At 38.2% G+C, this 27,298-nt stretch overlaps 1 protein-coding gene across 2 annotated transcripts in view; it reads right to left on the minus strand.

Moving 5' to 3' along the window:
* luzp2 (leucine zipper protein 2) overlaps positions 1 to 27,298 on the minus strand; it is a 159,279-nt gene that overhangs the window by 40,973 nt on the left and 91,008 nt on the right. For both annotated transcript variants that reach the window (XM_082535652.1, XM_082535651.1), the window contains exons 4-5: positions 26,518 to 26,599; positions 23,281 to 23,343 (exon numbers count right to left, since the gene is read on the minus strand). In XM_082535652.1, the coding sequence (XP_082391778.1) occupies positions 23,281 to 23,343; positions 26,518 to 26,599 (145 nt within the window). The remainder of the gene's footprint in view (positions 1 to 23,280; positions 23,344 to 26,517; positions 26,600 to 27,298) is intronic.

Below are 27,298 nucleotides of genomic sequence, written 5' to 3' on the forward strand. Positions count from 1 at the left end.
AGAGTGTTGTCATCCAGTGCCGATGCCGGCTTTTTTTTCTCTCAGAGGGCGGATTCATACCGATCATACACATTTATAAAGTCTTCATGCCTGATCATATATTCAAACAAGGTTAACACAGCTCCTTTGCCGTAAGTATTGAGGAGGAGTAGGAATGCTATGTATGCAGAGCCTGTCTATTCTCGCAAAATTATAAAATTAGAGGAGAGAGTCTCCACTCAAGCCTTAGGGCCTTAATCATTATATTCTTTCGAGAAATTCCACTCTCAATGACCTTTGAGACCTTTCCGAATGGAGAGTTTCACTTTAGTCAGAAAAATCCTTACAATATGTTTAAAAGGAAGTCTGCACTGACACAGTCAGGGGAGATGTAAAGACAGACAGGAATATGGCTGGAAAGTAATAACAGCATTTGATAAGAAGGGAATTTCTCTTTTTTAATTGGCACTGATCTGGTAATAAGATCGGTCCTAAACCAGCTTAATGCTTAACCCAAAGTAACCATCAAGTTTTCCAGATGACCCAGTCGTCCAGCATCTGCAGATAGGAGAAAGTTTAGACTGTCTCTAATGTGATTAAAAACCAGACTGTCTGCAAAATGTACTGCGAAAAGCTACTTGGTAAACCCAGTATATTTATAAGTTATATTTATAAGTGTATACAAGCAATTGGTTTTTAGAAAGGGAAGACTCCAGCTTCAGCTTGTTTTGGGGATTTATTTTCCAGTGGTTACATTTTTACCATTAACTTCTGTGCAATAATGCAGCATTTAAATAACTAGCTAAAAGAGAGAATAGTTAAGATGGCGCCGGTGAGGTCGGCTGCCGTCACGACTGCTCCGACCACTTTTTCTTTGTCTTTGTTTTTTAAGTTAGTTTTCAGCGTTTCTAAATCGGCAAAATCATCACCATTGGGTACATTAGGTATGACAGTGACACTCTTGTTTCTATTGGTATACAATGTACTCACAATTCGAAGTTTTTAACTCCGGATCCGAGCTGGCCGAGTGAGATCTCGAGGGAGAACAAAGGGAAGCGGCGGCGGCCTAGAGGGAAGCGAGCCGGCGTCAGGAACAGGCTGAGAGCTCGTGCACACCGCACACCTCTGCCTAGCATCCTGCTCGCCAACGTCCAGTCACTGGAGAACAAGCTTGACGACCTCAGGGCCAGGATAAAGTTCCAGAGAGACATTCGGGACTGCAATCTCCTCTGCTTCACCGAGACATGGCTGAACCCAGCGGTGCCGGACCACGCCATCCAGCCGGCCGAGTTCTTCTCGGTTTACCGCATGGACAGGACACGGGACTCGGGGAAGTCAAGGGGAGGCGGTGTGTGTTTAATGGTGAACAACAACTGGTGCAACAGTGCGAACGTTGTTCCTCTCACACGCTCCTGCACACCAAATCTGGAACTACTGTCCATCATGTGTCGTCCTTTTTATCTACCTCGGGAATTTACATCGGTCACTGTAAGTGCCGTTTATATTCCACCACAAGCGGACACGGTCACCGCCTTATGCGAGCTGCATGAGGGACTCACACAGCACCAGACACAACACCGGGACGCTGCGCTTATTGTGACGGGGGACTTTAATAGCGCCAACCTCAAACGCGCAGCGCCGAACTTTTATCAACACATCACCTGCCCCACCAGGGGTGAAAGGACACTGGACCACTGCTACACTACGGTCAAGGACGGCTACAAGGCACAATCCCGCCCCCCGTTTGGCAAATTTGATCACGCCGCCATCTTCCTCATGCCAAAATACAAACAAAGGCTGAAACAGGAAGTTCCGGTTCAGAGGAAGGTCGCGCGCTGGACGGATCAATCGGTGGCCGCGTTACAGGACGCACTCGATGACGCAGACTGGGGCATGTTCAGAAACAGCTCCGACGATGACGTCAACGTGTTTACGGAAGCGGTTGTGGGATTCATCGGGAAACTAGCGGATGATACCGTGGAGACAAAGACTATCACAACGTTTCCCAACCAGAAGCCGTGGGTGGATAAAACCATCCGCGACGCTCTGAGATCCCGCACCGCTGCCTACAACACGGGACTCATGACGGGGGACATGGACCCGTACAAAGCCGCGTCATATAACGTGCGGAGGGCGGTGAAAGAGGCGAAGCAGCGCTACGAGAGGAAACTAGAGTCACAACTCCAACAGAGTGACTCTAGGAGCCTGTGGCGGGGACTAAGGACAATAACGGACTATAAAGCACCAACAACCGGTATGACGAACGCGGCCGTGACTCTGGCAGACGAGCTGAACACTTTCTATGCTCGCTTCGAGGCTGCAGCTAAGGTCTCCAACAATGCTAGTGTTAGCGGCGCTAACGGCTGCAGACAGGAAGATACTGCCAGCACCGGAAACGTGCTCGTCATCTCCGAGCATGAAGTAAGGAGAGCCTTCAAGAGAGTGAACACCAGGAAAGCAGCAGGACCAGACGGCATCCCAGGTCGTATCCTAAGAGACTGCGCATACCAGCTAGTTCCTGTGTTCACCGAGATATTCAACATCTCTTTATTTCAGTCGGTGATCCCCACATGCTTCAAAGAGTCCATCATTGTTCCTGTCCCGAAGAAACCCCACCCTGCTTCTCTCAATGACTATCGCCCTGTAGCCCTCACCTCAGTAGTGATGAAGTGCTTTGAACGCCTGGTCAGAGACTTCATCATTTCTTCACTACCAGACACACTGGACCCACTACAGTTCGCTTACCGTCCAAATTGTTCCACAGACGATGCCATCTCTCATCTCCTCCACACATCACTCACTCACTTGGACACTAGAAGGGGGAATTATGTTAAAATGCTCTTCATAGACTACAGCTCTGCATTTAACACCATAATTCCCTCCACACTCACCACCAAGCTGGAGCATCTGGGACTCAGCTCATCTATGTGTCAGTGGATCTCCAACTTCCTAACTGGCAGACCACAGGCAGTAAGGATGGGCGGACATGTCTCAGCCTCCACCACTCTCAGCACTGGAGCCCCCCAGGGGTGTGTTCTGAGCCCCCCGCTGTACTCTTTGTACACATATGACTGTGTGGCCACTACCAGCTCCACCACCATCATCAAGTTTGCTGACGACACCGTCGTGGTGGGCCTGATCTCTGATAACAACGAGACGGCCTACGTGAAGGAGATTAGGAATCTGGAGAACTGGTGCCAGAGGAACAACCTCCTTCTAAACGTCAGTAAGACAAAGGAGCTGATAGTGGACTTCAGCACTAAGCAGGAGAGGAACTACCAGACCCCCGTCATCAACGAGTGCCCAGTGGAGAGAGTGGACAGCTTCAAATACCTCGGAGTTCACATCACGCAGGACCTGTCATGGTCCTGTCACATCAACACCGTGGTGAAAAAGGCCCGACAGCGTCTCTACCACCTCAGACGCTTGAGAGACTTCCAACTGCCCTCCAAGGTGCTCAGGAACTTTTACTCGTGCACCATAGAGAGCATCCTGGCGGGAAACATCTTAACCTGGTTCGGGAACAGCACCATGCAGGACAGACGAGCTCTACAGAGGGTTGTGCGGTCAGCTGAGCGCACCATCCGCTCCGAGCTCCCTGACCTGCACTCAATCTACAGCAGGCGGTGCTGGACCAAGGCCAGGAAGATCGTGAAGGACCTCAGCCATCCCAACAACAGACTGTTCTCTCTGCTGAGGTCAGGAAAGCGATTCCGCTCCCTGAAGACCAACACAGAGAGACTGAGGAGGAGCTTCTTCCCGCAGGCGATACGGTCTCTCAATCACACCACCACACAGTACTGACCCACACATATGGTTCTTACACACACACTGGACTTTCTGGACTTTGTTTTTGCACAACACTGGTCACTATATTCTTCATTTCCGGTTAATACTTGTACAGCTGCTGTTATTGTGTATATATTTATTTATATTTAGATTTCTTCATACATTCTTATATAGTTCTATATTGTGTATTGTGTATTTTGTTGTACAGTTATTTTATTTTCAACTTTAATTTATATATTTTATCTTATTCTTCCCAGTTAAATTTACCCTTCATTCTAATTTGTGTTGTACAGTTATTTCATTTTTAACCTTAATTTATATTTTATTCCTTCCTAGTTAAATTTACCCTTTTTAATTTTTCATATTTATTTCCTATCTTATTCATAGCCTTTCCTTTTTTGTTTTCTTTAGGTCACGAGCAGTTGTCCAAGCATTTCACTACATATCGTACTGTGTATGACTGTGTACGTGACAAATAAAATTTGAATTTGAATTTGAATAATCAAGTGAGCGGACCACAAAGCCTTGAAATATTCAGATGTCACCTCATTGAGTTGACCACGAACTCCATGAATTGACCACATGAATGTGAGGACATGTATCTGACAGCTAAAGCTTGGCGTAGAGTGGGTCATGCAACAGAACAAAGATCCTAATCACAGCAGCAAATCGACAACAGAATGGGTGAAAAAAAAGAATCAAAGTGTTGCAATGACCCAGTCAAAGTAAGACCTTGACATGTAAATGAAATGTTGTGGCAAGAAGAAGAGTCGTCCAAATTTCTTCCACAATAATGAGACAGAATAATGAAGTTGTACAAATAATGATTACTTAAAGTTATCGCTAACTACTGATAAATTAAGTTATTGCTGCTAAGGATGGTTCTGTAAGGTACTGAATCATGGAGTGTACTTAGCTTTTCACAGGACTGTTTTGCCCTCTTATATAAAATGATATATACTTTATTTATTTCAAAGGTTAGAGCAGCCAAGCTAACACAGCTTAAAAGAATAAATACTATATTAGAAATGTAAATAAATACACAAAATAAGGAGCACAATAAATTAAGACATAAGAAAAAGTGTAAAAATAAGTGAATATGGATATTTTTGAATGACACAGGTAAGACTGTCTGTATCAGTCCTTGTTGGAAGGAAGACAAAAAAGGATGTTAGACTGTCCAGATCCATTTCTGATCCAGTGCCACTCATAACATTCACTTGACCTCTGCATCAGTTGACTGAGTAATCCAAACAGTGCGCCGATCCAAACTGAATTAAAAGGGAATCCAAACAGCAAAAAGAACGATGGAAGAAAATTTCTTCTGCAAGTATGGACACATTTAGCAGCTAGCAGCCCACTACACGGCCACAGCACCCTTTTTCTGACATGCCTGGGATTACACCACTTTTCAGTCACATCTATCACAACCACATTTCTTCTTACCTCTCAGATTAACGTCCCTGTTTGCAATCCCTGTCCTGAAGCTATACAGTCACACTGTGGTTTTGGAAAGTGAGTCTCGATGAAACACATCAAAATAGGCTCACTGTGTTCCCTCTGGACTCAGAACTGCCAGCACGATCAGCTGGTGAAAATTCAAGAGTATAATACAAACAAGCCAAAAACCAAAAAACCAAAAACAAAACATGGGTAGACATGCTAAAATTGGAAAGACCAAAAAATAACCATGAAAAAATGACTTTACCCCGAGATAATCATTAAAGTGAACCATAATGGAAATTACTGTGAAAGGCTGTAACTTACCACAGTGCCAGGAATAAAAGCAAAAATATATATAACATTGTAAAACATAGTTATAGAAGTGTGTGGTTATTTTTTCTCATTTCTTTAGTACCAACAGAGCTGTGGGCATTGTTTTGTTGATCTCACTGCAGCACCATAAAATGTTCAAAAGTGTCGAGAGTCGAGTAAATGTATCGTTCTAATGAGAACATCATTGTGGAATTTGTTTGGATGGAAACTTCTATATAACACCGACTGGGGATGTTAACCAGCAGTCAGATTTGCAAGTAAGTAAGTTATGGGTTTAAAAAGTGACCTTTGGGGTAAACATACGTATGTATTATAACCATTTAGTGTCCGGTGCCCATATAGAAACACACAGAGCTGTCAGCATGTAGATTCTGAATATTGCTTCTACCTGAAGAAATATCAGTGTCAAATTAGTCTAATGTCAGCCCCAAGCAGAAATTGCCCTTTGACATTACATATAATTATGTGAATGCATCTATTGTCATGAAGTTCAGTTCCTGCAGGTGGGACACATGTATCACCAATAAAACTTTAATCTGCAACTTAAAGCTTTAAAGTCTGAACCATAAAATTGCCCAAAAATTCAAACTGCTTTTAGAACCTTCTGACAAAAATGTTGTGACATCCAAGTATTTTAATTTTTTTTTAATGTATTTCTTGAAAATGTGTCATGTCATGCATCAACTATGATATGCTAGGCCTTAAATATTACTAAAAATCACATACGCAGGGCATCAATAATTATCTGGCCCAATATTTTCACAGTCAAACTACAGATCACTGTGTACCTCACTTTTTTTTTTTTTACATAAATAATATTGGATAAAATAATTCCCTAACATGGTGCTGTATTCAGTTTGAAATTGAACATGCAGTACATTCTGGACTTTCCTTTTATTTATTTTTTATTTATTTTTAACACCCACACCTGCACAATGTGCTACACACTCCAGTGCAGACATAAGATGCACTCTTAGCTGAGGTAATGAGTTGTTTTGTGACTCGGTGAAGCAAAGCTGACCGAATATCATTTCCACACAGTGGCACCTCCTTTCACCACTACAGAAGGACCACCTTTTGAGGACATGTAGAACTGGCAGCCATTATAAAATGTGACGTAGTTAAGCCCCAGGACACACTCAGAGAGAAAATAAGATTCTCTGGAGCTTATACTGTATGTCACAGTGCATTAGACGAAATGAAATGCACCATGCTGCACATGGCATAACGTGTTATTCCCGCAGTATTGTCAATCTGCAGGCCTAAATATAAAGTCAGTTTTTTTTTACATGTTCATGTTGTTAATATTTTAATTTAGAAAAATGCAACAGCATCCGAATAAGTGTATTGCTCCTTGACTAAACGAGCACATTATGTTTCAGAATTTGCTGTCAAGTTTAGTGCTTTATTATTGCAAATAATTGTATAGTCAGTGATAAAATGCAATGCATACAGTAGTATAGGCTATCACAGCAACCTAAAGGACTTTAGCACACAAACACACACATAAAATAAATTCCCATTATTCAAGTCAAAGTTATTTTCGCACATTATAAAGTGCTGATATGCTCACGGGCACTAAGTGCTGATATTTACTGTCCATCTAGGTCAACTTTCATACTACTCAACAGCCATCAGTGCAGCATCCTTTTAGCCTCAGTGCGAAGCATCAGAAACCAAGTCTTCCGGAAACACATTTTGTATTTCATCTCAGTCGAGTTGTTCCCAAATTGACACTATGGAGTGTGAATGCAGTGTGCATAATAAACTGGCATATTTCATATTTATGTATCAAACACTTCCAAGCGGTGCATTCCACCCAGCCCTGCAAAGTTTAAATAAACTAGGAAAAGTGCATTGCATTTAGGGCTGACATTTTTATTTCAAACTGGCCGTGGCGTGCACATTGCTTGACACCACTTACAAGTGCGGCGCTGTTGTCATAACACATTTCAGCTTAAAAGGTCAATAAGATTCATTGTTAATGGCAAAAACAACCCAAAAGGACAAGATGATTCTGTGGCATCAGTGTTTTAACAGGTTACATGTCATGAAAATATGCCTTCATTATTTATGTTGATTACCGTGCCTGTAGAAAACAAAAATGCATTCACTGGCTCTGTCCAACTATTAGTTATGCACACTCTATCCTGTAGAGGTTCATGGTAGCTGGAGCTTATTTCAACAAGATGTGAGGTATGCCCTAGATACTGCAGATAGTCAGTCACTAAGATGAAGAGACGGACATCCATTAACCTCCTGAGACCCAAACTCTTCCACAGCATGCATTTTTAATTTCTCTTTGATATTTGGGCATATTGGGGCCCAATGAATGTAAAAACAAAGAATTACCAGATTTTTTTTTACCCAATTTTTGTTTCTAAGAAAAATGAGAGCCACAAATGAGGATATTCGTTTAAAATTTTGATAGAACAGTGGTAGTATAATGTCCTCATAAGTGGATATCAGACCCTTGTAGAGCAAATTTGACACACTAATGGCCATCTATAATTACAGATTAAGCTGTCTTTGTAAGAAGGTGGAGCACATGATGAATAAACAAGCTCCACTCAAAAAGTGACCCACAACCCTATTCTGGTGGTGACATCACCAGAATACGGTTTTCTTAAATATACCTAATCTCACTTAAATGTTGTCATGAAGTTTTAAGAATAACAACTGCTACACTTTATAAATAATAACTATATGTATTATGTTTAATGTTAGCACTTACACTTACTTGGCTGGACAAAATAATCGCAACCTTGTTGTTGTGTTGACCTTCCTGTAAAGTCACCAGTCTCCTATTATCTTAAGAGAACATATGAACATTTGGATTTGAAGTTAAGGAACTTGCTATTGTACATCTTAAGGAATTATACTTTTTTTGAAGTCCACTACTTTAATTATAGATCATTTAAAGCTTTCTGATTAAGTGAACAACAAAGTCCTTTGATAAGCAAAGTTATTATTGGTTCCCCCTGCCTTTGGTTGGCTCCCATAGCATAAAATTCAATGATGATTTCTTGTTGTTTTTTTTCTTTCAAAATAATAAACAAAAACAAACTGATAAAATTGTATATTTTTATTGTAAGGTTGTAATTATATATAAAAGGCCTATAAACACCAGTTGTTTAAAGTCCATAATTAACGCACGACACAAAGACAGACAAAGACATTTTTTTGCAACTTTTCAACTGTATGTTTTGCCACATTCTACAATATGTTGTCTTTTTCTCAACAACTGTAATTTTTCTTCCTGGATTTCAGCTTCTTGTAAGTTAAAGAATGCATGCATATTATAAAATGAAAACTTCAGTTTATTTAACAGCCTCTGTCATATATTAATGAACGGATTCCACACATAATGTAGCCAATTCCAATCACTGTCAGTACAGAGCAGTAATCTATGAAAAGAAAAACTCACAATGGAAGAAAATTAAGGTGGGGCCTGCACAGGAAGCCGTGTTGCTGTCAAAACATCCATTATAAATTACAGGCATTAGCAAAGCAAATATTTGCTGCTGATAAGCTATTAAATATAACATAGCCCCCTGATATCTTATACCGGCATGCTTGACAGCTTGAGTTGAACTTGTCTTGGCAGATCCTTAAGGACTCTTGAGGGGGTATTATGCATAAGCGAACAGACTGCTTTCTTGTCACTGGCCTATTGTTTTGCTGTACAATCATAAGCATGCAATACATAATCTGTGCATTAAGAACAGGGCAGTCAAGGGATTTTGTTTTCCCCGTAGCTGTCTGCCATTTTAATTAACTTGGTGGACACAAGTGGTGACCCCCCACAAGAGGTCAAGAAATAGAAAACAAGGACAGAAGCAAACTACAAGAAAAAATTATAAATACTTAAACCTTGTGTTTATGAGTTATCAATCATTTTAGATTAGATAAGATTTAATTTACGTTGATGCGAATATTGTCCATATATTCATCTGAGCTGAACACAAGCTTCATTTCAGTGCTTCTTTATAGATATTGCCTCTCTGCATTTCTCATCAAATAGCTGTTGAGACGTGCCGTACGATGCCTGACAAGGCTTCAGGCTATTCGAAGAAAGGAGATAAGATGAACTCTATTGATCCTCTCGGGGAAATTGGGAAGGCTGGGTGTTTCAAAAAAGAGCTGAAATATTCCATGTGATGTGGCCTGAATTACCACTGGCATAATAATAAAGCTGCAGTTCCTCCCTGAACACTAATACGTTCTTGTCATTTGATTCACTGTCATTCCTTGTATTTTTTTCAAGCGGAATCAAAAATGACTCGAGCAATCTGATGAATTAGATTGGGATTTAAGATAGTGAGCCATCTGTAATGTAGAAAGTGATTAGAGATGAATTCAAGTACCTCAGCTCTAAGATATGAACAATGACCAGACAAATGGATGTAACTTCCAAGCTGATCAGCTTAAAGCTGAAAAGGCACAACAGTCCAAAAGCATTCTGGCAGAAACAGTTCTAAGTGATCTAAGTTTACTTTATGTGACATTACCCATCATCAATTAAATTATTAGCTCTGGAGGGAGAGTAGCTGGGATAGGCTCCAGCCTCTGGCATCTCTGAGCTGGATAAGTGGAAGAGGATGGATGGATGGATGGATGGATGCATGGATGGATGGATTTGTAGTCTGTGCAGAGTGAGCACTGTAAACACAAATGGCTCAACAGCCGGGCTCAACTTTTTTTTTTTCTCTTTAAAGTTTAAAACTCTCAATAACAAAATATAAGAAAAGAACACATATTGAATGATTCCAACACCTATGCTAATAATATTCAAGATCAATATAACCTTAACTGGCTACACAAACACATGATGACACAAGGATTATGGCAAGGCAATTAAACCCACCCAGCTAGGGTTAGTGAAAGTGAATTAGGTCAATTGTCAATTGGGTTAGCCATAATCCTACGTTATCTATTGGATTTTGCTTGGGTAAGACACTACCTTTAGTATGTAAGTGTAGGAAAAATATTTCTGAAATGGTTAAAAGTGTTAACTACTTGTTCCAAGAAATGACACGCAGTTCATTCACAGTTCGCTTGCCATGTAATATTGTCATATGCCAAACTTTGTATACTGAATTGTTATGACACTAGGGAACATTTAGGACTTTTGGATAACAACAGATTTTTAGCAATAAGGCTGTCAGTGAGGTGAAAATGAGGTACTGTGTTTAATTGGATCCAATCAGAGAAAAAAAGTGAGCATATGACACTGCATGAAGATTAACGGCTAGATGTAATGATGTATGAAGTGACATTTTACAGTGGTAGAAAACTTCCCTGACTCCTGCCAGTTTGCGTTTGGCTATGAGGCTGCCATTGTGCACCGCATGGAGAGTAAACAAATTCACTGTACTTTTGTATTACATTGCTAAAGATGTGACTTTTCTGTCGCTGTAGTCAGTGTGATTGTAAATCACACTGAGAACTTGTTTATGAGTTACATTAAACACCTGCAAGGATAAATAAAGGAGTCCTCAAGAACAGACTCAACAAAATCTTGAGAAGTTGTCAGTTTGCTGCCTACAACTATCATCAGCTAGAACTGTTTAGTATGACAGGTATTTGTTTGTTATTACACTGTGTTGCACGCATACAGTTTAAATTATCAACATGCATATAAGGAAAGTTTAAATATGGGGAATAAGAGGAGACTATACACTAGATTGAGAGCAGTGAGCAAAACAGGTACAAAGAGATTTTCATAAAAAAAAAACCCAGGAAAATAATATTTTGTTTGGGTTTTTTTCCCCAAAGAAGGCCCTTTTGAGATTTAACACAGCCTATCCCCTTAGTTAATGTCAGACCATCAGATTTTTTTCTTAAATAAGCTAGAACTGGTAAAAATAAAAGGCAACATTAGAGCAGCAGGAACAAAACACTACAAGTAAATAAACATGCACACTGAGGCAAGTAAATGCCAGCAAACGCTGGTTCGGACCATCCCCGCCCGTTTTCTATCCAATTTTTTTCTCGTTTCTTCAATAGTGTTTACTCTCTCTGCGAGGAACATGAATAGTGACTGAAAAAATACTCTTCTGTTCCTGAAATTGCCTGATATAAACAGAAATAAAAAGTAATGGATAAATTGGATATGTGATTACAGTTGTTTATTCTGACAGACAGACATGGGCATAATATCTATTCTCATGTGTTGGATGATACACTCCAGTCAATAGATACATGTGAGCCTTATCAAAAATAATTATCTCCTTATTTAGAAAAAAAAGCAAACATTTTGATTTAAGTATGTGTATTCCTGCAAAATATTGATTAATGCCTCTGTACTGTAAGTTCTACCAAGAACTTAACTTTAATTCACACACATTGGTCATTAAGGTGGTAAATTTACACCGCTTAATTAAGGGATGCTTTGATGGCAAAGCAAGGCAAAACGTTTCCATGTTGAGTACAGTGGAAAGCACCGCCAAATATCGGAGTTGAAGAAAGATGCGATGAAGAAGGTGCCTAAGAAGTTCAACGAGCTGTCCATACCTGAAGCCTTGGAAACTGCCAAGCAAAGACTCACAACGTTGACCGTATACAAGCGGTATACGGTCAAGCGGTCTGGTATACCGCTTGAAGCGGTATACCAGACAGATAGGAGCCAGGAGAATAAACTATCTGTACTCAACTGTAATGAAGAGAGGGAAGCTAGTCAGAACTGAGGGCATCAAACTACCAGAAGCCAACATCGCAGAGGAGCAAGAGAAGGAGCAATCATGGAAGGACAGGCCCCTGCACGGTATGTACCACCAGCAGATAGTGGAAGTGGCTGAGATCCAGAAATCCTATCAGTGTCTGGACAAAGCTGGACTGAAAGACAGCACGGAGGCACTAATCATGGCAGCACAGAAACAAGCTCTAAGTTTGAGATCCATAGAGGCTGGGGTCTATTACACCTGCCAACACCCCAGATGCGGCTATGTAAAGATGCCCCTGAGACAATCCAGCACATAACAGCAGGGTGCATGACGCTAGCAGGCAAGGCATACATGGAACGCCATAACAAAGTGGCCAGTATAGTGTACAGGAACATCTGTGCTGAATATGGCCTGGAAATCCTGAGGTCAAAATGGAAGATGCCTCCCAGGGTGGTTGAGAATGACCAAGCTAAGGTCCTGTGGGACTTCCAGATACAGACGGACAAACTGGTGGTGGCTAACCAACCGGACATAGTGATGGTAGTCAAGCAGAGGAAGACGGCTATAGGGATAGATGTAGATTTATACTGAATTACAGTAACATCAGGAAGAAAAAACATGAGAAGCTGGGGAAGTACCAAGGGTTGAGAGAAGAACTCAAGAAGATGTGGAGGGTGAAGGTAACAGTGGTCCCCATGGTAATCGGAGCACTCGGGGCAGTAATCCCCATGCTAGGTGAGTGGCTCTTGCAGATCTCCGAGATCTCAGATTGCAGTCCAAGGAACAGCGGGTACTGTGGAGGACCTTCAAGCTCCCAGGCCTCTGGTAGAGGACCCGAGCTTGAAGAACACACCGTCTGATCGGGGGAGTTCTTTTGTATATATGTATGATCACAATCTTTTTACTGTTCAGTAAAGAAATGTAGCTAAAATTAAAACTACAAGGCCTCCTGGAGACCAGCTTCTTTTCAAAAATAATGATATAGAAATATTTAAACTCCTTTTCAATATTTTCCTTCAGAATAAGCCTCTATGTTTTCACTATTCTCTGATGTCTTGACACTGTCCCATGGTGTCAAGACATTTTGAAATTGAAAGTCGTGTGAAGTCACAGTGTTTGTTAAAACAGCCTCTAGCTACAATAAAATAAGGGAGAAAAAAAGTAATTTTCTGAACATCTCAAATAAATATCTGCAGTCACAGCCTTCATCAGTCGTGAAGTACTTGGATGTATTTCTGTAAAAAATAAATAAATAAAAAATAGACCATCCACTTTATAGTGTCACAGCTGAATACCACAGAAAACCGGTCACTTGTCTGGAAGCCGAGGGCCAGAAATCAATATCCATGACGGGGTATGAGGAATAAAGCAACGCTGCTAAGTGACAGCATGGCACCAGCCCTGTGCACACTTGCAGCCTCTCTTGAACAAGTTTCTTTCATCTGAGTTTCGTGCCAGTGTCCACGAAGCCACACGTAGCAAAATTTTTGTATTAAGTGCAAAACAATGTGGAGAGTGACACAAATATGATCGCACTTGTAACAGAACGTCTAAGGCTTATGCATAAATGCAGGAGATGCCGGCAGGTGGTTGAGTTACCCAGACATACATCCCACACACTCCAAACGAGGAAGTATGATTTTTCACTTCAAGCTGACGCAAAGCTCAGCCAGAAGTAACACTTTGATGGCAAGGGTAACTTTGTGGCTGATTGTTACTCTGCTTCCTCTGTGGAGCAGAGAGTTGCAATGATTCATTCATTCCCATCAGTTTTCTGATGACTTATGTAATGCAAACATATATATTTTAGCTTAGAGATATCACAGTTGCCACTAAATCAGCTGCTACGGCAGTGTCTAACTTTGGGGTGTAATTGCTCTCAAAAATTATTCACAAAATCCACTTTTGTTTACTTGTTTTTAAAATAGAGATGATGAAGGAAAATGAGGAAATAAATACTTTTTACCCAATGCATGATCTCCTGGTCTGGATAGGATCCTATTGTTATGTATTTGGATTTTTTTTACCTGAATAATCTTTAAACATTATAGTTTTTCAAGTGTCCAACAAGCATACGCAACATGATCACATAGTTAATTATTTCACATACATACATTAGTAATGTAAATGTTTTAGGCCAGGAAGCTATTTTTCAATCTATATTTTACACACATAATGTTCACATTAATGCACAGTAGCTATTATATCTATTATAATACATCAGTATTTTACCACAAAGGTTTACATACAAGTACTGTCCTTGTAGTTCATAGCCTACAAGTTTATACTGTTAACTGATAATCATGTGACAAGGCACCAGATGCTGTGTTACAGAGTAAATAATGTAATGAGCAATGCAATGAATTGCACTCACCAGCGAGTTAAAAAAAAAAAACCCAAACATAATTCATTGCTTGTAAAAACATAAGATAAGCAGATTCGTCTGCTTTCATTTGAGTAACTACCTGGAGTGGCTACAGACATGCACAGCTCAAACAGTCTGCACTTAGGAATTGTTTTCTTTAAAAATACAATGCAATGTTTCTGACTAAATGTTAATTACTTACGCAATCACAAAACCTGGAACGTTTCAAATATCCTGATATTTACTTTTAGTTACACTGTTCTTAAATTACACTGTATAACTATATGGAAACTGAGTGCTTTCCATCTGTGTATCCTTCATATTTAGGTTTTAGGACATTTTGGGTACTGATCCTGAGTGTTCACATCACTCTACATTTTGGAACAATCAGTGCTTCTAAATGTGGAGATAGTTTGGACATACACAATTCATTATGAGCAGAATAACCCTCTTCTATGCAGTCCTGTAATAGATTACACACTTGTGATTTCCAGGCCATGCTTTCAAACTAATTGCACAATCTCAGGCTATAAGAAATAATATATTGAGATTCTGAAAGTAATACATATAACCTGTAAATAAAACAGAATTGCTGTACTGGCTATTTCACAGACGGTAACTGCAATTTGTCTTTTTGCATATTACAGCACTTCAGCAGTGTTGGGAAGAAATGCAGATTTAATACAAACCGCCCTCTGGGTCCCAGATGGAACACGCCCTCGTGTTAGCATGAGACACTAAACCCACACACTGTATTTTCTGGTTTACCTGCCACTCCAGATTTCATTACAGACAAGCAATGCAGAATTACTGTACCTCATGATTTGCATATTTTCTAAATAGTGTTTTTCTCCTCACAGACTCAGCTAGATTAGTTCATTGTGTTGATGTACAAATACGCTGTCTACGGAAGACAGCCTTCGTACAGGCGCTAAATAAGACTTCACTGTCTTTGCAGTTTCTCCAGGTGTTAGTTATCAGTTTCTAAATAAACAACAACAACAACAAAGTATTAGGAGAGTGAGTGTCATATATTTCATAATGTTACTCATTCTGACATCATCGAATGCATATGACTGATAATAAACAACAACAACGACAGTGAAAGAAAGCATCTTTAGCACAGCAGCCTCTGCTATATGTGTACCATGTGCAGCCTACATTGTCCACAAAAATACCACTGCAAGTATTGTCAATACTGCTGACTGCATCAAAATCCCATATACTTTCATTCTTGGCCTTTATTTGAATACCTTGTCTCATTTTTCTTGCCTTATACATACACATCTCAAAACATACCCTGCTTAACACAGGATGCAGTTGAATTTATTAATATTAATATTTTTATTAATTAATTTTCCATGATCCTACCAAAGGTGAAATAAATAAACAGACAAACCTATGCCAGATAATTTTTGCTCTCTGCAGAAAGCCTTATCAAAACAAACCGATGATGTTAACCTAAAGAGGCAGTACCACTGCAGACACTGGCTTGTGATGCACTTAGGGCTGGACAGCACTGCTAAAATCATATCTTGATACGCATTCTTACAAGAAATCATTATAAACCTTAATAGTATTTAATTTTACATTAAAAAAAATTTTCTGGAATTTATTTACTCTTATGCCAGGAACAGTTATATAAACTCTAACATCTATTTGGCTTATTTTTCCTGAATGCTTTAGACACCAACTGAGAGGAAGCGACAGTCTGTTAACCCACCTGCTCACCCTGAGTCACATTCTATTGAACTCCAGGCTGTCCAATGAACTGAACTGTGTGTGTAGTTTATGGCAAAACCAGAGATTCAATGACAAGCCTCCTGGGTTTTCCTCTGATCTCAGTGGAGGAAGAATCAATGCTTCGAGTGGAGAGTGCCAAGGTCAGAGCTGTTTTGGTAGTGGACATTGTGTGAAATGGGCATGGCATCATAACATAAAAGCACTTAATCTCTGCATGAAAAGTGAGGGAAATTCAAAATGATTATGTGAAAGAGAAACAAGAAACAGGCCTGGCACTGAAACGATTAACTTCATCTGCCTGTGTTTTATTTTTGTCTTTATATTTTGCTGAAGTTTGAACCCGTAATCAAAAATACATTTTCAAATTTAAAGCCTTATTTATTTGATTCATCTTAAAGGCAACAGGCAACTAAAACTGTGAGTTTGTTCCTCAATATGTGCTAATTGTGTGGGTGGTCTTATATCAACTCTTAGAAATGTCATCAATGGCTGCTGATTACTCATACAGTATGTTGTTTTTGCTGCTTTCATTTTGTAATTGTCATCGTTATTTCCTAGTTTGCACGACTTTTAAACTCTTTTGTAGGGATCCAAAGAGTAACATCTGCTCTCCCACGGTGACCAATTTATGTGTTTTGAGTAATTTGCATCTAAAAAGGTCACGACATCTGGACTATCATAGAAAAGTCTGACTAAAATATGACAGTTGTTACTTTGTGGTTTGAACAATAAATGATGTATCTACATGCACTGTGCCTATGGAAAATATGACATTTATCGTCATATGTTTATATATAAATAAACAAAACTAGATGTGTCTTGCTTGTATCATTACTGTGATATATCTATGCTGGGGGGAGAAAGTAAACAGAATGTGTTATGTCAAGTCACAACACAGTAATTATTTTTCCTCCTATGGGGTTTGAATATTCATTTTTTAAGTAGATAATATATGAAATCGTTGATTTTTATGGACTTCTTCTTCTTAATGTATGTAAGTGATCACATGTGTGAAATGAACTCTGATGAAGCCTCATCAATACAAGCAAGGTTGCTTAAGAATGTTCTTAATTTACTTTATATTCACTTGACTCACTTGAAAGCATGATAATAGTAACTTCTGATGAATTCACTATCACTTTCTGCTGACGAGGAAGAAGTGAGTTTGTGCCATCAATCTAAAGAGAAAGAAAAAACGGCATGTTTTGCTAGAGCACAGTATAAAACCTCTGTTAGTTCTGCAGTTTCATCTGCTTTGTCTTTGTCCTCCTCAACACATAATGATGCAGTTTCCCTTATCCGCCTACTTCAGTTTCTTGTCACTCCTTTTTTTTTTTAAGGCTATCATAGAGAGATCCAGTAAATGCCCCGATGCATTATTTTTTTCTTCTGCCATTTAGCTGGTGAAATTACATCGGGAAGACATGAAAGGAAGAAGACAATGTCAGGAAGCCATTTTAAACTAGAGAAAAATATCAGCATCAGCGGCAAGGAGCTGAATGTGTGGCTGTCTATTACAATGCTCTGTGAGAACCTGATGAATCCCAGCAGGATCCAAGTCAGCCTGCAAATCACTCTCCCTCAAAATAGTCATAATAAGCTCTGAAAGCAAATCATTGATAATGACTTCACAGTGAATTGCAGCCATAAAGCTTCCCCTCTGACACCACAACACAATTCACAGTGATATGCAACATAAAACAGATTTTAAAACCCAATACTGTTGTAAACAAAGGATATAAATGGATTTACAGATGTTCCCTTCAGCTTTGTTAGGAATTTTTATATACTTTGGCCTCAGAATGCAGAAAATTGGTGTAAAATAGTACTCACACCAGACAGTTCATTAGGTATGCTTGTTCAAGTGCTTGTTAACACAACTAATCAACTGATCACATGTCAGCAAATCAGTGTATGACATTCAGACAATTTGCTGAAGTTCAAACTGAGCATGAGAATGTGGAAGAAAGGTGATTTGAGCAATTTTAAATGTGGCATTGTTATTAGTCTCTCACAAACTGCACATCTACTTGGATTTTCCTGCACAACCAACCCTAGGCTTTACAGAGAATGGTCCAATGAGTGGCAGCTCTCTGGGCTACAATGCCTTGTTGATGCTAGAGGAAAATGACCAGTCTGTTTTGAGCTCATAAGAAGCAAACAGTAATTGAAATAACCATTCGTTAGAACCAAGGTACGCAAAAGAGCATCTCTGATTGTACCACAACAGGTTCCACTCCTGTCAGCTAAGGACAGGAAACGGATGCTGTAATTCGTACAGGCTCAAACAAATTCAACTACAGAAAACTGGGAAAATGTTGTCTTGCTAGTTTCTGCTGCAACATGTGGGTGGGAGTGTCAGAATTTGGCTAAACAATATAAAAACATGACCCCATATTGCCTAGTATCAACAATCCAGGCTGCTATTGGTGGTATGACTGTAGAAGGGATATTTTGCTCTTCTAGGTCTTCAGTACCCATTGAGCATCATATACAGTAAATGCCACAGCCTACTTGGTGTTGCTGACCATGTACATCCTTTTATAACCACAATGTATTCATCTTTTCATGGGTGACTCCGACAGGATAATGTGCTATATCACAAATCTTAGGTCACAACTTTGGTCATGTTTCTAATATTTACATAATCAATAACGATACAAATGGGATGGATAATGTATTACAAACACCTCTCAGCAGAAAATGAATCAATTCAGCATTATTGAGAACTGTAGCCTTTAACTAGTTACTTCTCATTTACATTACATAGCTTTGATGTTTTATTTATTGGTTGTTCAAGTATTGTTCATATACACATTTAAATTATGTTTTTATTTATACATTATCCCAGTAATTAGTCATATTTTCAGTTTTAGAACGGCACTGGTGGAATAGCCACTATTAATGCATATTGAATAGATTGAAATAGATACTGTGAAACAGTGGTTATTGGGTTTGCAACAAATTTACACCAAACCATCCCACCTGCCACTCTACATGCTTTGCAAAGTAAGAAGAAAAACTTGGTATGCCAGACTGAATTTTATCCGAGTGTAAACCCTATGGTTTTATGGTGTGCATATAAAATGTGCAAGAGCAACTGTTTTGTAACATCTTATTTCATTGAATTTTCATGCATTGTCTAGCCTGTTTCTCCTACTCTTTGTTCTGGCTCATTTATACTTAAAACAGTTCTATATCCAGGTACAACTGCTGAGGTAAAATTGTAATGATTTAAAATGTTTGACATTCGCATTTCCGCAAATTATTTTTATGTAACTTGAGACTATGTAATAGATGCGAACATATATTTTGGTGTATATCACAGATGTTATAGAAGTCCGCAGATCTCTGTAGCATACACATGGCCCATTCCATATGTGACTATGAAAGTTATTAACCTTCTTGACTATTTTCCAAGAAATGTAAATCAGAAATACAACATTAAAACCTAAAAACGCCAACAATGAAGCACTCTGTGAAATGGAAATGGAGGGCCTAGAAAACAATCATGTCATCTGTTCTGCTGCTCTTTGCCTCGTTCAGCTGATTGCAGTGAAAATCTGAGTAAATAACTGGTGTGAAGAAGCATTTCTCTGGAAATTCTACCACAAAGTGCAGTTAAATTCTCAAACTCTTATTCACGTCCTACATTTGGCAAAGCTTTTTGCCAGCTCTTTGGTGTGTACAATGTATGCAGATAGTAATGCGATATAGCAGTAGTCAGGGATTAAAATGCGTAAAGCCTTTAAATTACACATAAGCTGCAATGATCGTGACCAGCATTTGTTAAGTCATGGTTCTTTGTCTGTGTGCTTTTATTGTACTCCCAAATCAAGATGTTGTTTAAGAGCAAAAGCATTTGTAATTGTTCATTACAAAGTCAAATCATGGCCGTCTTTATGGGTTATTTACCAGGTTAAACTGATCTGCTGACACGTGGAAGCTCTTGCTGTGAAAATCACTTGATTGATTATAGAAGTGCTTCTAAATTTATCTCTGATTACCCCCAAGAGAGTTAAGGAGGCTAAAAAAGTAGCATTTAACAGTAGCCCAAGGCAGCGTTATTTTTATACCTTACTATAATGACTGTACCATACTGACAATTCAGAAGGGTTGAAATGTGCTTAATGACCCAGTCACACTTGTTTCTGCACATCAGTGGGCTGGGCAGAGATTGTGTTAGGGTCGCAGTGGCAGACTAGTACAGTCTGAAGTGCTTCCCTCATTAGCCACAAAAAGGGAAAAAGTGCACATCTGTCTTTGACTCACTCATCTTCCACTCATAAAAATCTAAAAACTCCCAAACATAGTTTTTTAATGTAATAATTTCTCTAACAATAATAAGAAGAATAATCACCACTGTGAAAGTCTAAATGTCCTGCATGTGTGTGTACTACAGTACACCATTGCAATATACAATGCATCTGGAAAGTATTCATGGCATGTCGCTTGTTCCATATTTTGCCATGTGATGTTTTTCCAAAATGGATTAAATTTCCCACCACAAAATTCCAAAGACAATACCCTGTAAGTGAAACAAAAACACCTTGACAAAAAAACAAAATTATAACAGTCTTATACCTATAAGAGAATAACTTTAAGTATTCACAGCCTTTGCTCAATACTTTCTTGAAGCTCTTTTGGCAACCATTACAGTCCATGTTTTTTTGAGTTTGGTGCACCAATTTTTGGGCAGTTGTGATAAAATCACAGAACAACGCCATTTCTCAGTGGTCCTTTGTTTCTAAATGTACTCAGTAGGTGATAAAGTTAATTTTACAAAGAATAATGGTGCATCAGAGTATCCAAGTACATTTACTCCAGTATAGATCTGTGGAACTGTGTGAAATATCGTAAACTGGTAAAATTAGATATTAGGTCACTTGTGAATTGTGAAAAAAAAAAACATTGCTCCATGATGTTAGAGGTCAAAAATTCCACAGAGAACAATTAAAGGCAATCGGTACGGGTTTACACACAATTTAAGATCAACCTCTACTATCTCTATAAAATTGCACACTGTGAAGACGCAGCAATTTTAGTACCACTAGGGAGGTCAAGGGCAAGATAACGTGAAAGGTTCTTCTTAAAACAGATTGATCTCAGTAAACTGATATGATTATGTGACTGTTTGATTCTTCATCTGAAGCACTTGATCATGTTACTGAAGCAAAGCTCAGTAAAAATGGTCTCAAATTAATTTGAACATCTGGCAAAAATCACTTTCCTCAGTGCAATAGTGAGCAATATGGTGGTATAATTTCCAGTATCTCTTGATCATTTCCCATGATCCTATGATGTATTTAAATAGCTTTCTTGCCGTTCAAAAGCACTTCGTGGCTTTGTGATCATAGGCAGCAAACTAAGAGTTGCCTATGTAATCTGTCCAACTATTAAAAGAAACTCTTATTTGCTCTAAAACATATTTTTTCATACACATATGCTCATGTTTAGTAGTTTATTAGCTAATTTATTATTATTATTAGTAGTAGTAGTATAAACTAGTATAAACTATAGTAAGTAAAAATTACTTGATGAGTAAATCAATCCCGTAGCCGATTCTTTCTAATTTGCATTTGAAAATATTGCAGTCAAATCTGCAATATAAGAGAATTCAGAATCCATACAAAATTGGTATAATATCCCATTGTCACAACGCTATAAAGCTATAAAACACAGTAAAATCAGTTAAGTGGATGGTAGGATCCAATTTCATTTTATTTGTCACAGCAAAGTCTACAGATGTTTCATTTTTCTTTCATGTCACATTGCTGATAAGCAAAAAACAAAATATTAGAACTGTCTAGGGGTCTAAACACCCCTAAAGGCAGCTTTTACTGATGTTGCCATGTTGTTCTGATTCTTTCTATTGGAATATATTATTTGATTGTTTTTTTATTCATATAGAAAACAAACCAAATTGCAGATATCGTAGAGTCATATATTTTCAGTACGGCTAAAATGGTATTTGCAAGCTGAACCTTTTTTTTAAGCTGTCTAAGGCATCAGCAGTAAGTGTTAGATGTTGTGTCAGAGCCTCAGAATCAAAGAGAAAGAACTTCTTTTTAGAGGCACTACTTTGCACAGATGTTGAACAACCCTGCAGAGAGAAATCCATCACAGAAGTTGCAGAGGAAGAGAGCCCAGATTCTCAAAGAGTGGAAGACATGGCAATCATGATTGCAAACATGATCAAAAACATTTATTTTATAAAACTGTATTTCAAAGTACTCGTTGAAATGAAAATGTTTACCCCAGTGCCAGTGTTTGTCCACCTTTGAGACAAACACGCTTTCCTCTGAGTCCCTGGGGATAATCTAATGGCTTTTGGCAAACACAGATAATCAAGAAAATCAAGATCCCACCTTTCTGTCTGTGTTTGATTAAAACACCGACAGAAAGGTGGGATCTTGATCATTTAATTAGAAAACATTCAAGTTACCTACAGATGTGTAAGAAAATAAAGGACAATCTTAATTGCGCACCCCTGTGGTGAGCCACTGTGGGAGAAAATTTGCTGGGATGATCTCATTTTCCCTCCAATAGAGAACTTTTATATTGTTATGAGTGACCATAGTCAGCCAGGGTAAGTATTTATATCTTGAGAGTTGTCTACAAGGGTTACTGAATGGTTTGGTAAGGAAGAAAATTATGTAAAACAATAATGTAATTATGTAAACCATGGTCAAAGCAATCACAGGCTCTTAGCAGGAGATTTTTAATTCGACATTGCGAACGATAGCACTGTCAAGTCTCACTAATTTGAGATTTAAAATGGAAAAATAATATACACCAACAATGATATCATTATATTTGTTTAAATGCTACATTTTATAGCATTTTTATAGATAACTGTGTAGAGACAATGCAATTTTTCCCTTATATTTTTTTCTGTCTGTATATACCTTATGAATGTGTAGTGTGATCTATTCAGCTTTAGATAATATTTTGATGACTCACCTCTTGCTGTAAATCCTTGATGATTTTGGTTTTTTTCTCCATCTCCACTTTAAGAAATTTAATCTGAAAACAGGGAAGACAAAAAAAAAGATAAAAAGATGATCACATAGAAAGTCCAGCTGTATGCATGTGTGCTTTTTTCCATCAGTGAACATATTTAATGACCGTTATGGATGATGAGTTTGCCTAGTGTATGTGTAATTAATTTCATTCAACAGATGCAATTCTGTATGTGAATAAAAGCCAAAGCCTATTTGTTCCTACTGACAACATCCTATAAATCTTGAAAAATAGGTCTCATATGCTTCATTTCGAATGAAATATAAAAAAAATAAATGTATTTTCTACATTTTTTAAAATCAAATAAATGCAAGCCAACGTTTTTTTTTCCACTTTCTACCAAGACATCCTGGGGAACTGTAAACTAGACCACAGCAGGTGACTCACATCTCCAACCTGACCATGATAACATCAATATTCAATCATTGTCACTGTCCCTGAGAAGACTTAGAAAAAAGACATACATACACAGAACAGAGAAGGAAAGAACATTCTGGTTGACTAATTATGCCTCTGAATAAAATTATTTTTCACACGTCATCCATGCTTCTATGCAACAGCACACTGACTGTTTCTGAATATTCCAGTGCGAGCATTAAAAAATCGACTTAGCCTCCAGTTAAACTATATGTAAAGTCAACATAAACATCGTACCTTACCATAAACTGATGCAATTAGATATAAAATGACAGTAGCAGAGGGGCGCTATAAGTTAGTAGTTACATTTAAAATCACAAATTCTCTCTCTCTCTCTTTTTTTTTTTTAGCTTTTTAGTCAACCACAAAGGCCTGAAGACCTTTAAACTTTGACAAAAAAAAACATATTACATTCTTCTTGTGCCTTGCAGAATTAGGCATAACAAGTGATCATCAAGAGCTTGGTATGTCTTTCATTTTTCAGTTAAAATTAGAGTGTGCCTGTGGCATGTGTGTTTGTGTGTGTGGTTGTACGGACTTGTAGCCATACAGAGGTTGAAAAACCAACCAGCAAACTGCTGCCATGGGCTACTATATATCTAAGCGAATGAATTCAGTGTGTAAGATAGATAGGTTACGGTTTTGTCTTTGAGTTTTCAACTCTAAAGAAAAAGGTTTTAGCAAAATGCGTCCTTGAAAGAGGTCATCAACATAGTCCTGAGGACAAAGACGAAAAGATTCATGGGTCTGGTGCCCTCATGTCAGTTACATACCCTGGGGAACAGTAAAATAAGCCTCACCAGTTGACTCACATCCCCTAACAGGGCATGATAACATCAAGGTTCATGTCTGAGGCTTGCAGTCACCACCAATGCCCCCAGGAATGGTTAAAAAAAGTTTAAAAAAAAGAAAAGAAAAACAACTTCTACAGTGCTTAGGTATTAGGATAAGGGAGTACAAGTCGGTTATATTTCTATCTATCTATCTATCTATCTATCTATCTATCTATCTATCTATCTATAAATACATATATACATACATATATACATACATATATACATACATATATACATATGAAATAGTATTTCAAATGTAACCAAATATTAATAACAATAATAACAATTGATAATAATTAGTCATTGTAATATTTGTAGCTAAAATATTTCATAAGATATATCTGATATCTCTCTGCTTATGGAAAAATACTGTCTGATGTTGAGATTGGCTTGAATGTAATTACCCATATCTGTCAACAAATATTTAGCAACTTTGTAATGTGTGTTTTTTTGTGATTTTGCAAGGTATATGCTTCTCCTTATGCTTTTATTTTTCACTAGGAACTTTTAGAAGCCATGTTTTCTACTAGAAATGAAATAGATTATTTCATTGTTTTGTTGAACATGTGTAGCTTTTACATCCTGCTGAGGTGCTATTTTGAATCTTAAATCTTAGAAAGTGGGATACATATCATTTTTCAGAATGTAAATGTCAAACCACAAAAACTAGAAACTGGGATTTGTCACCAGGCAAAGGAAAATGGCACACACGTCATTGGAAATGTTACTGTACTTTTGTTTATCTCGCTGAGAGTCCATGATTTGATTGTCGATTGTAATGTCACGGTGCCCATTAAACGCTGTGACTGTGCATAAGAAGCCTGCACTGTTACAGGCCAGATTTTCATTAGCATATATTGAAAGTCCTAGAAGCATTCCAGTACTGTAGCTGTCAGTGCAGCTAGACAGGATTTATGCTGATTTGTTGATAAGGAGTAAGTGGAGGAACAAGAGAGGGTTTCTCAGAACAGTATGAGAGTAGAAATGTGGGCCAATACAGTGTATTAATGCAGCATCACCGCCGATGCCAAAATACATTTTTTAATCTGAATTCTACAAAAAGCCTCTCAGAGCAAGCACATTAAAATGAGTACTTATACTCATCATGATGAAGAAATTAAAGTTTGTCTTAAATTAAGGCTGCTTTCAACCTTACCTGATACCAAATGCAGTAAAGCTGCTGAAACTAAATATAGAATTCTCCACTGTGTAATAATTTAAAGGTGTAAATACCCATTGCTTCTCATATTGTTTGGTAGCAAAGAAACATTATTTGAACTCCTTAGAGGTGCATTTCTTTTAATTGGTTCAGTAATTAAAATATTGTGATTTTATTAAAACTGGAGTTAACAGAAATGATGTTTTCCACTGACACCAAAAACCTCTTTATCATTAAAATGTAATTAATTTTCACGTATCTTGTAACACATGTTGCATGCTTCCATGGTTTGCATGTATATTTTAAATAATCACAAAATTAAACATGCTTTTGTTGTGTTTTGAACTAAAATAGGCATATTTTGCATCTTCTGTAACATTGGCAATTAAAGCAGAGTATCATCTGCATATGTTGTTATCTAACATGATGCTGAAAATGATTTGTTTATTTAGTAATTAACAGAAAACCAATCACTTCCAATTTAGATAATCAGCTGACGATAATAATTTTAGACCTTGGCTTACTTATTTTTTTAAATGATAAAATAGTAAACTCGCCACCTTTGGACTCTGGACTTCTGTTCAAACAAAATAATAGCTGACACAAAGCTTTTGTTCACTCTGAAAGTTTCAATTATATGGTGAAGGATAGAGGCGGGAGCTTGCTGCTGGGTAATGAGTGTGGATCAGTGAAGGCCCCGTGTGACAGGTGACAATGCTGGTTAGACAAGACCGGATGTTGATGGTCAGGTCAGCTCTGTCTTACCGTGGCCTGCTGCTTCTCCGCTTTCTCATTTGCCTCATCCAGCTGCTTCTGCAAGGCTGCCTGGAGGGACTTCATCTCCTCTCTGTCAAGTGAAAGGGAAGTGAGAAACACTCTGTTAGTACTTCCTCTTCACATTTTCAGATGTCTTGACTGCTCTACCACAGAATGGCCTTCTTAGATATATCACTCTTAAAAGCAATTTTTTTGGACAGAAGTAAATTTTACTAATGTCTTTGTCACCAGCTTACATCTGCTGTCATCTGTGATCAGTTGGATGATTTTTATTATGAATCTATGAGCAGGATATGAACAAATTCATTAATTTGAATCAAAAGGAAATATTTTGTTTACAAACATATTTTTAAAAGATAAAAACATAATTAGCTTAATTTGTGAATGGATGATGCAATAATGGGCCATGTAACTGCAATTAGGGTGGAAACGATGTTGGCATTTGTTAACCGGTTCACACTTTGGTTCATAGCAGCCACACATCTTTCTTCGATCCTAAACAATTTCACATGTATTATCATTTAATGATTTTGTTTGAATTTAAAAGGCCTGACTACAGTCAATTTAATTTTCTGTGTATATGATCTATAAATGTAGAGTTTAGCAAACACTCCCATGAAGCCAACAGCAAGAGATGGCTGTTAGGTTCAAGGAGAAAGACGAGATACAAGAAGACCAAGTTTGCTGCAATGCACTGCACTGCTATATTGCTTCTTGCAGTGTATTAAAATTCCCTGAATTTTGATATGGTTCATGTGGTGTGATGACT

This window comes from Aulonocara stuartgranti (assembly GCF_965226115.1).
Source record: "Aulonocara stuartgranti genome assembly, chromosome: 1".
Classification (NCBI taxonomy): Eukaryota; Metazoa; Chordata; class Actinopteri; order Cichliformes; family Cichlidae; genus Aulonocara; species Aulonocara stuartgranti.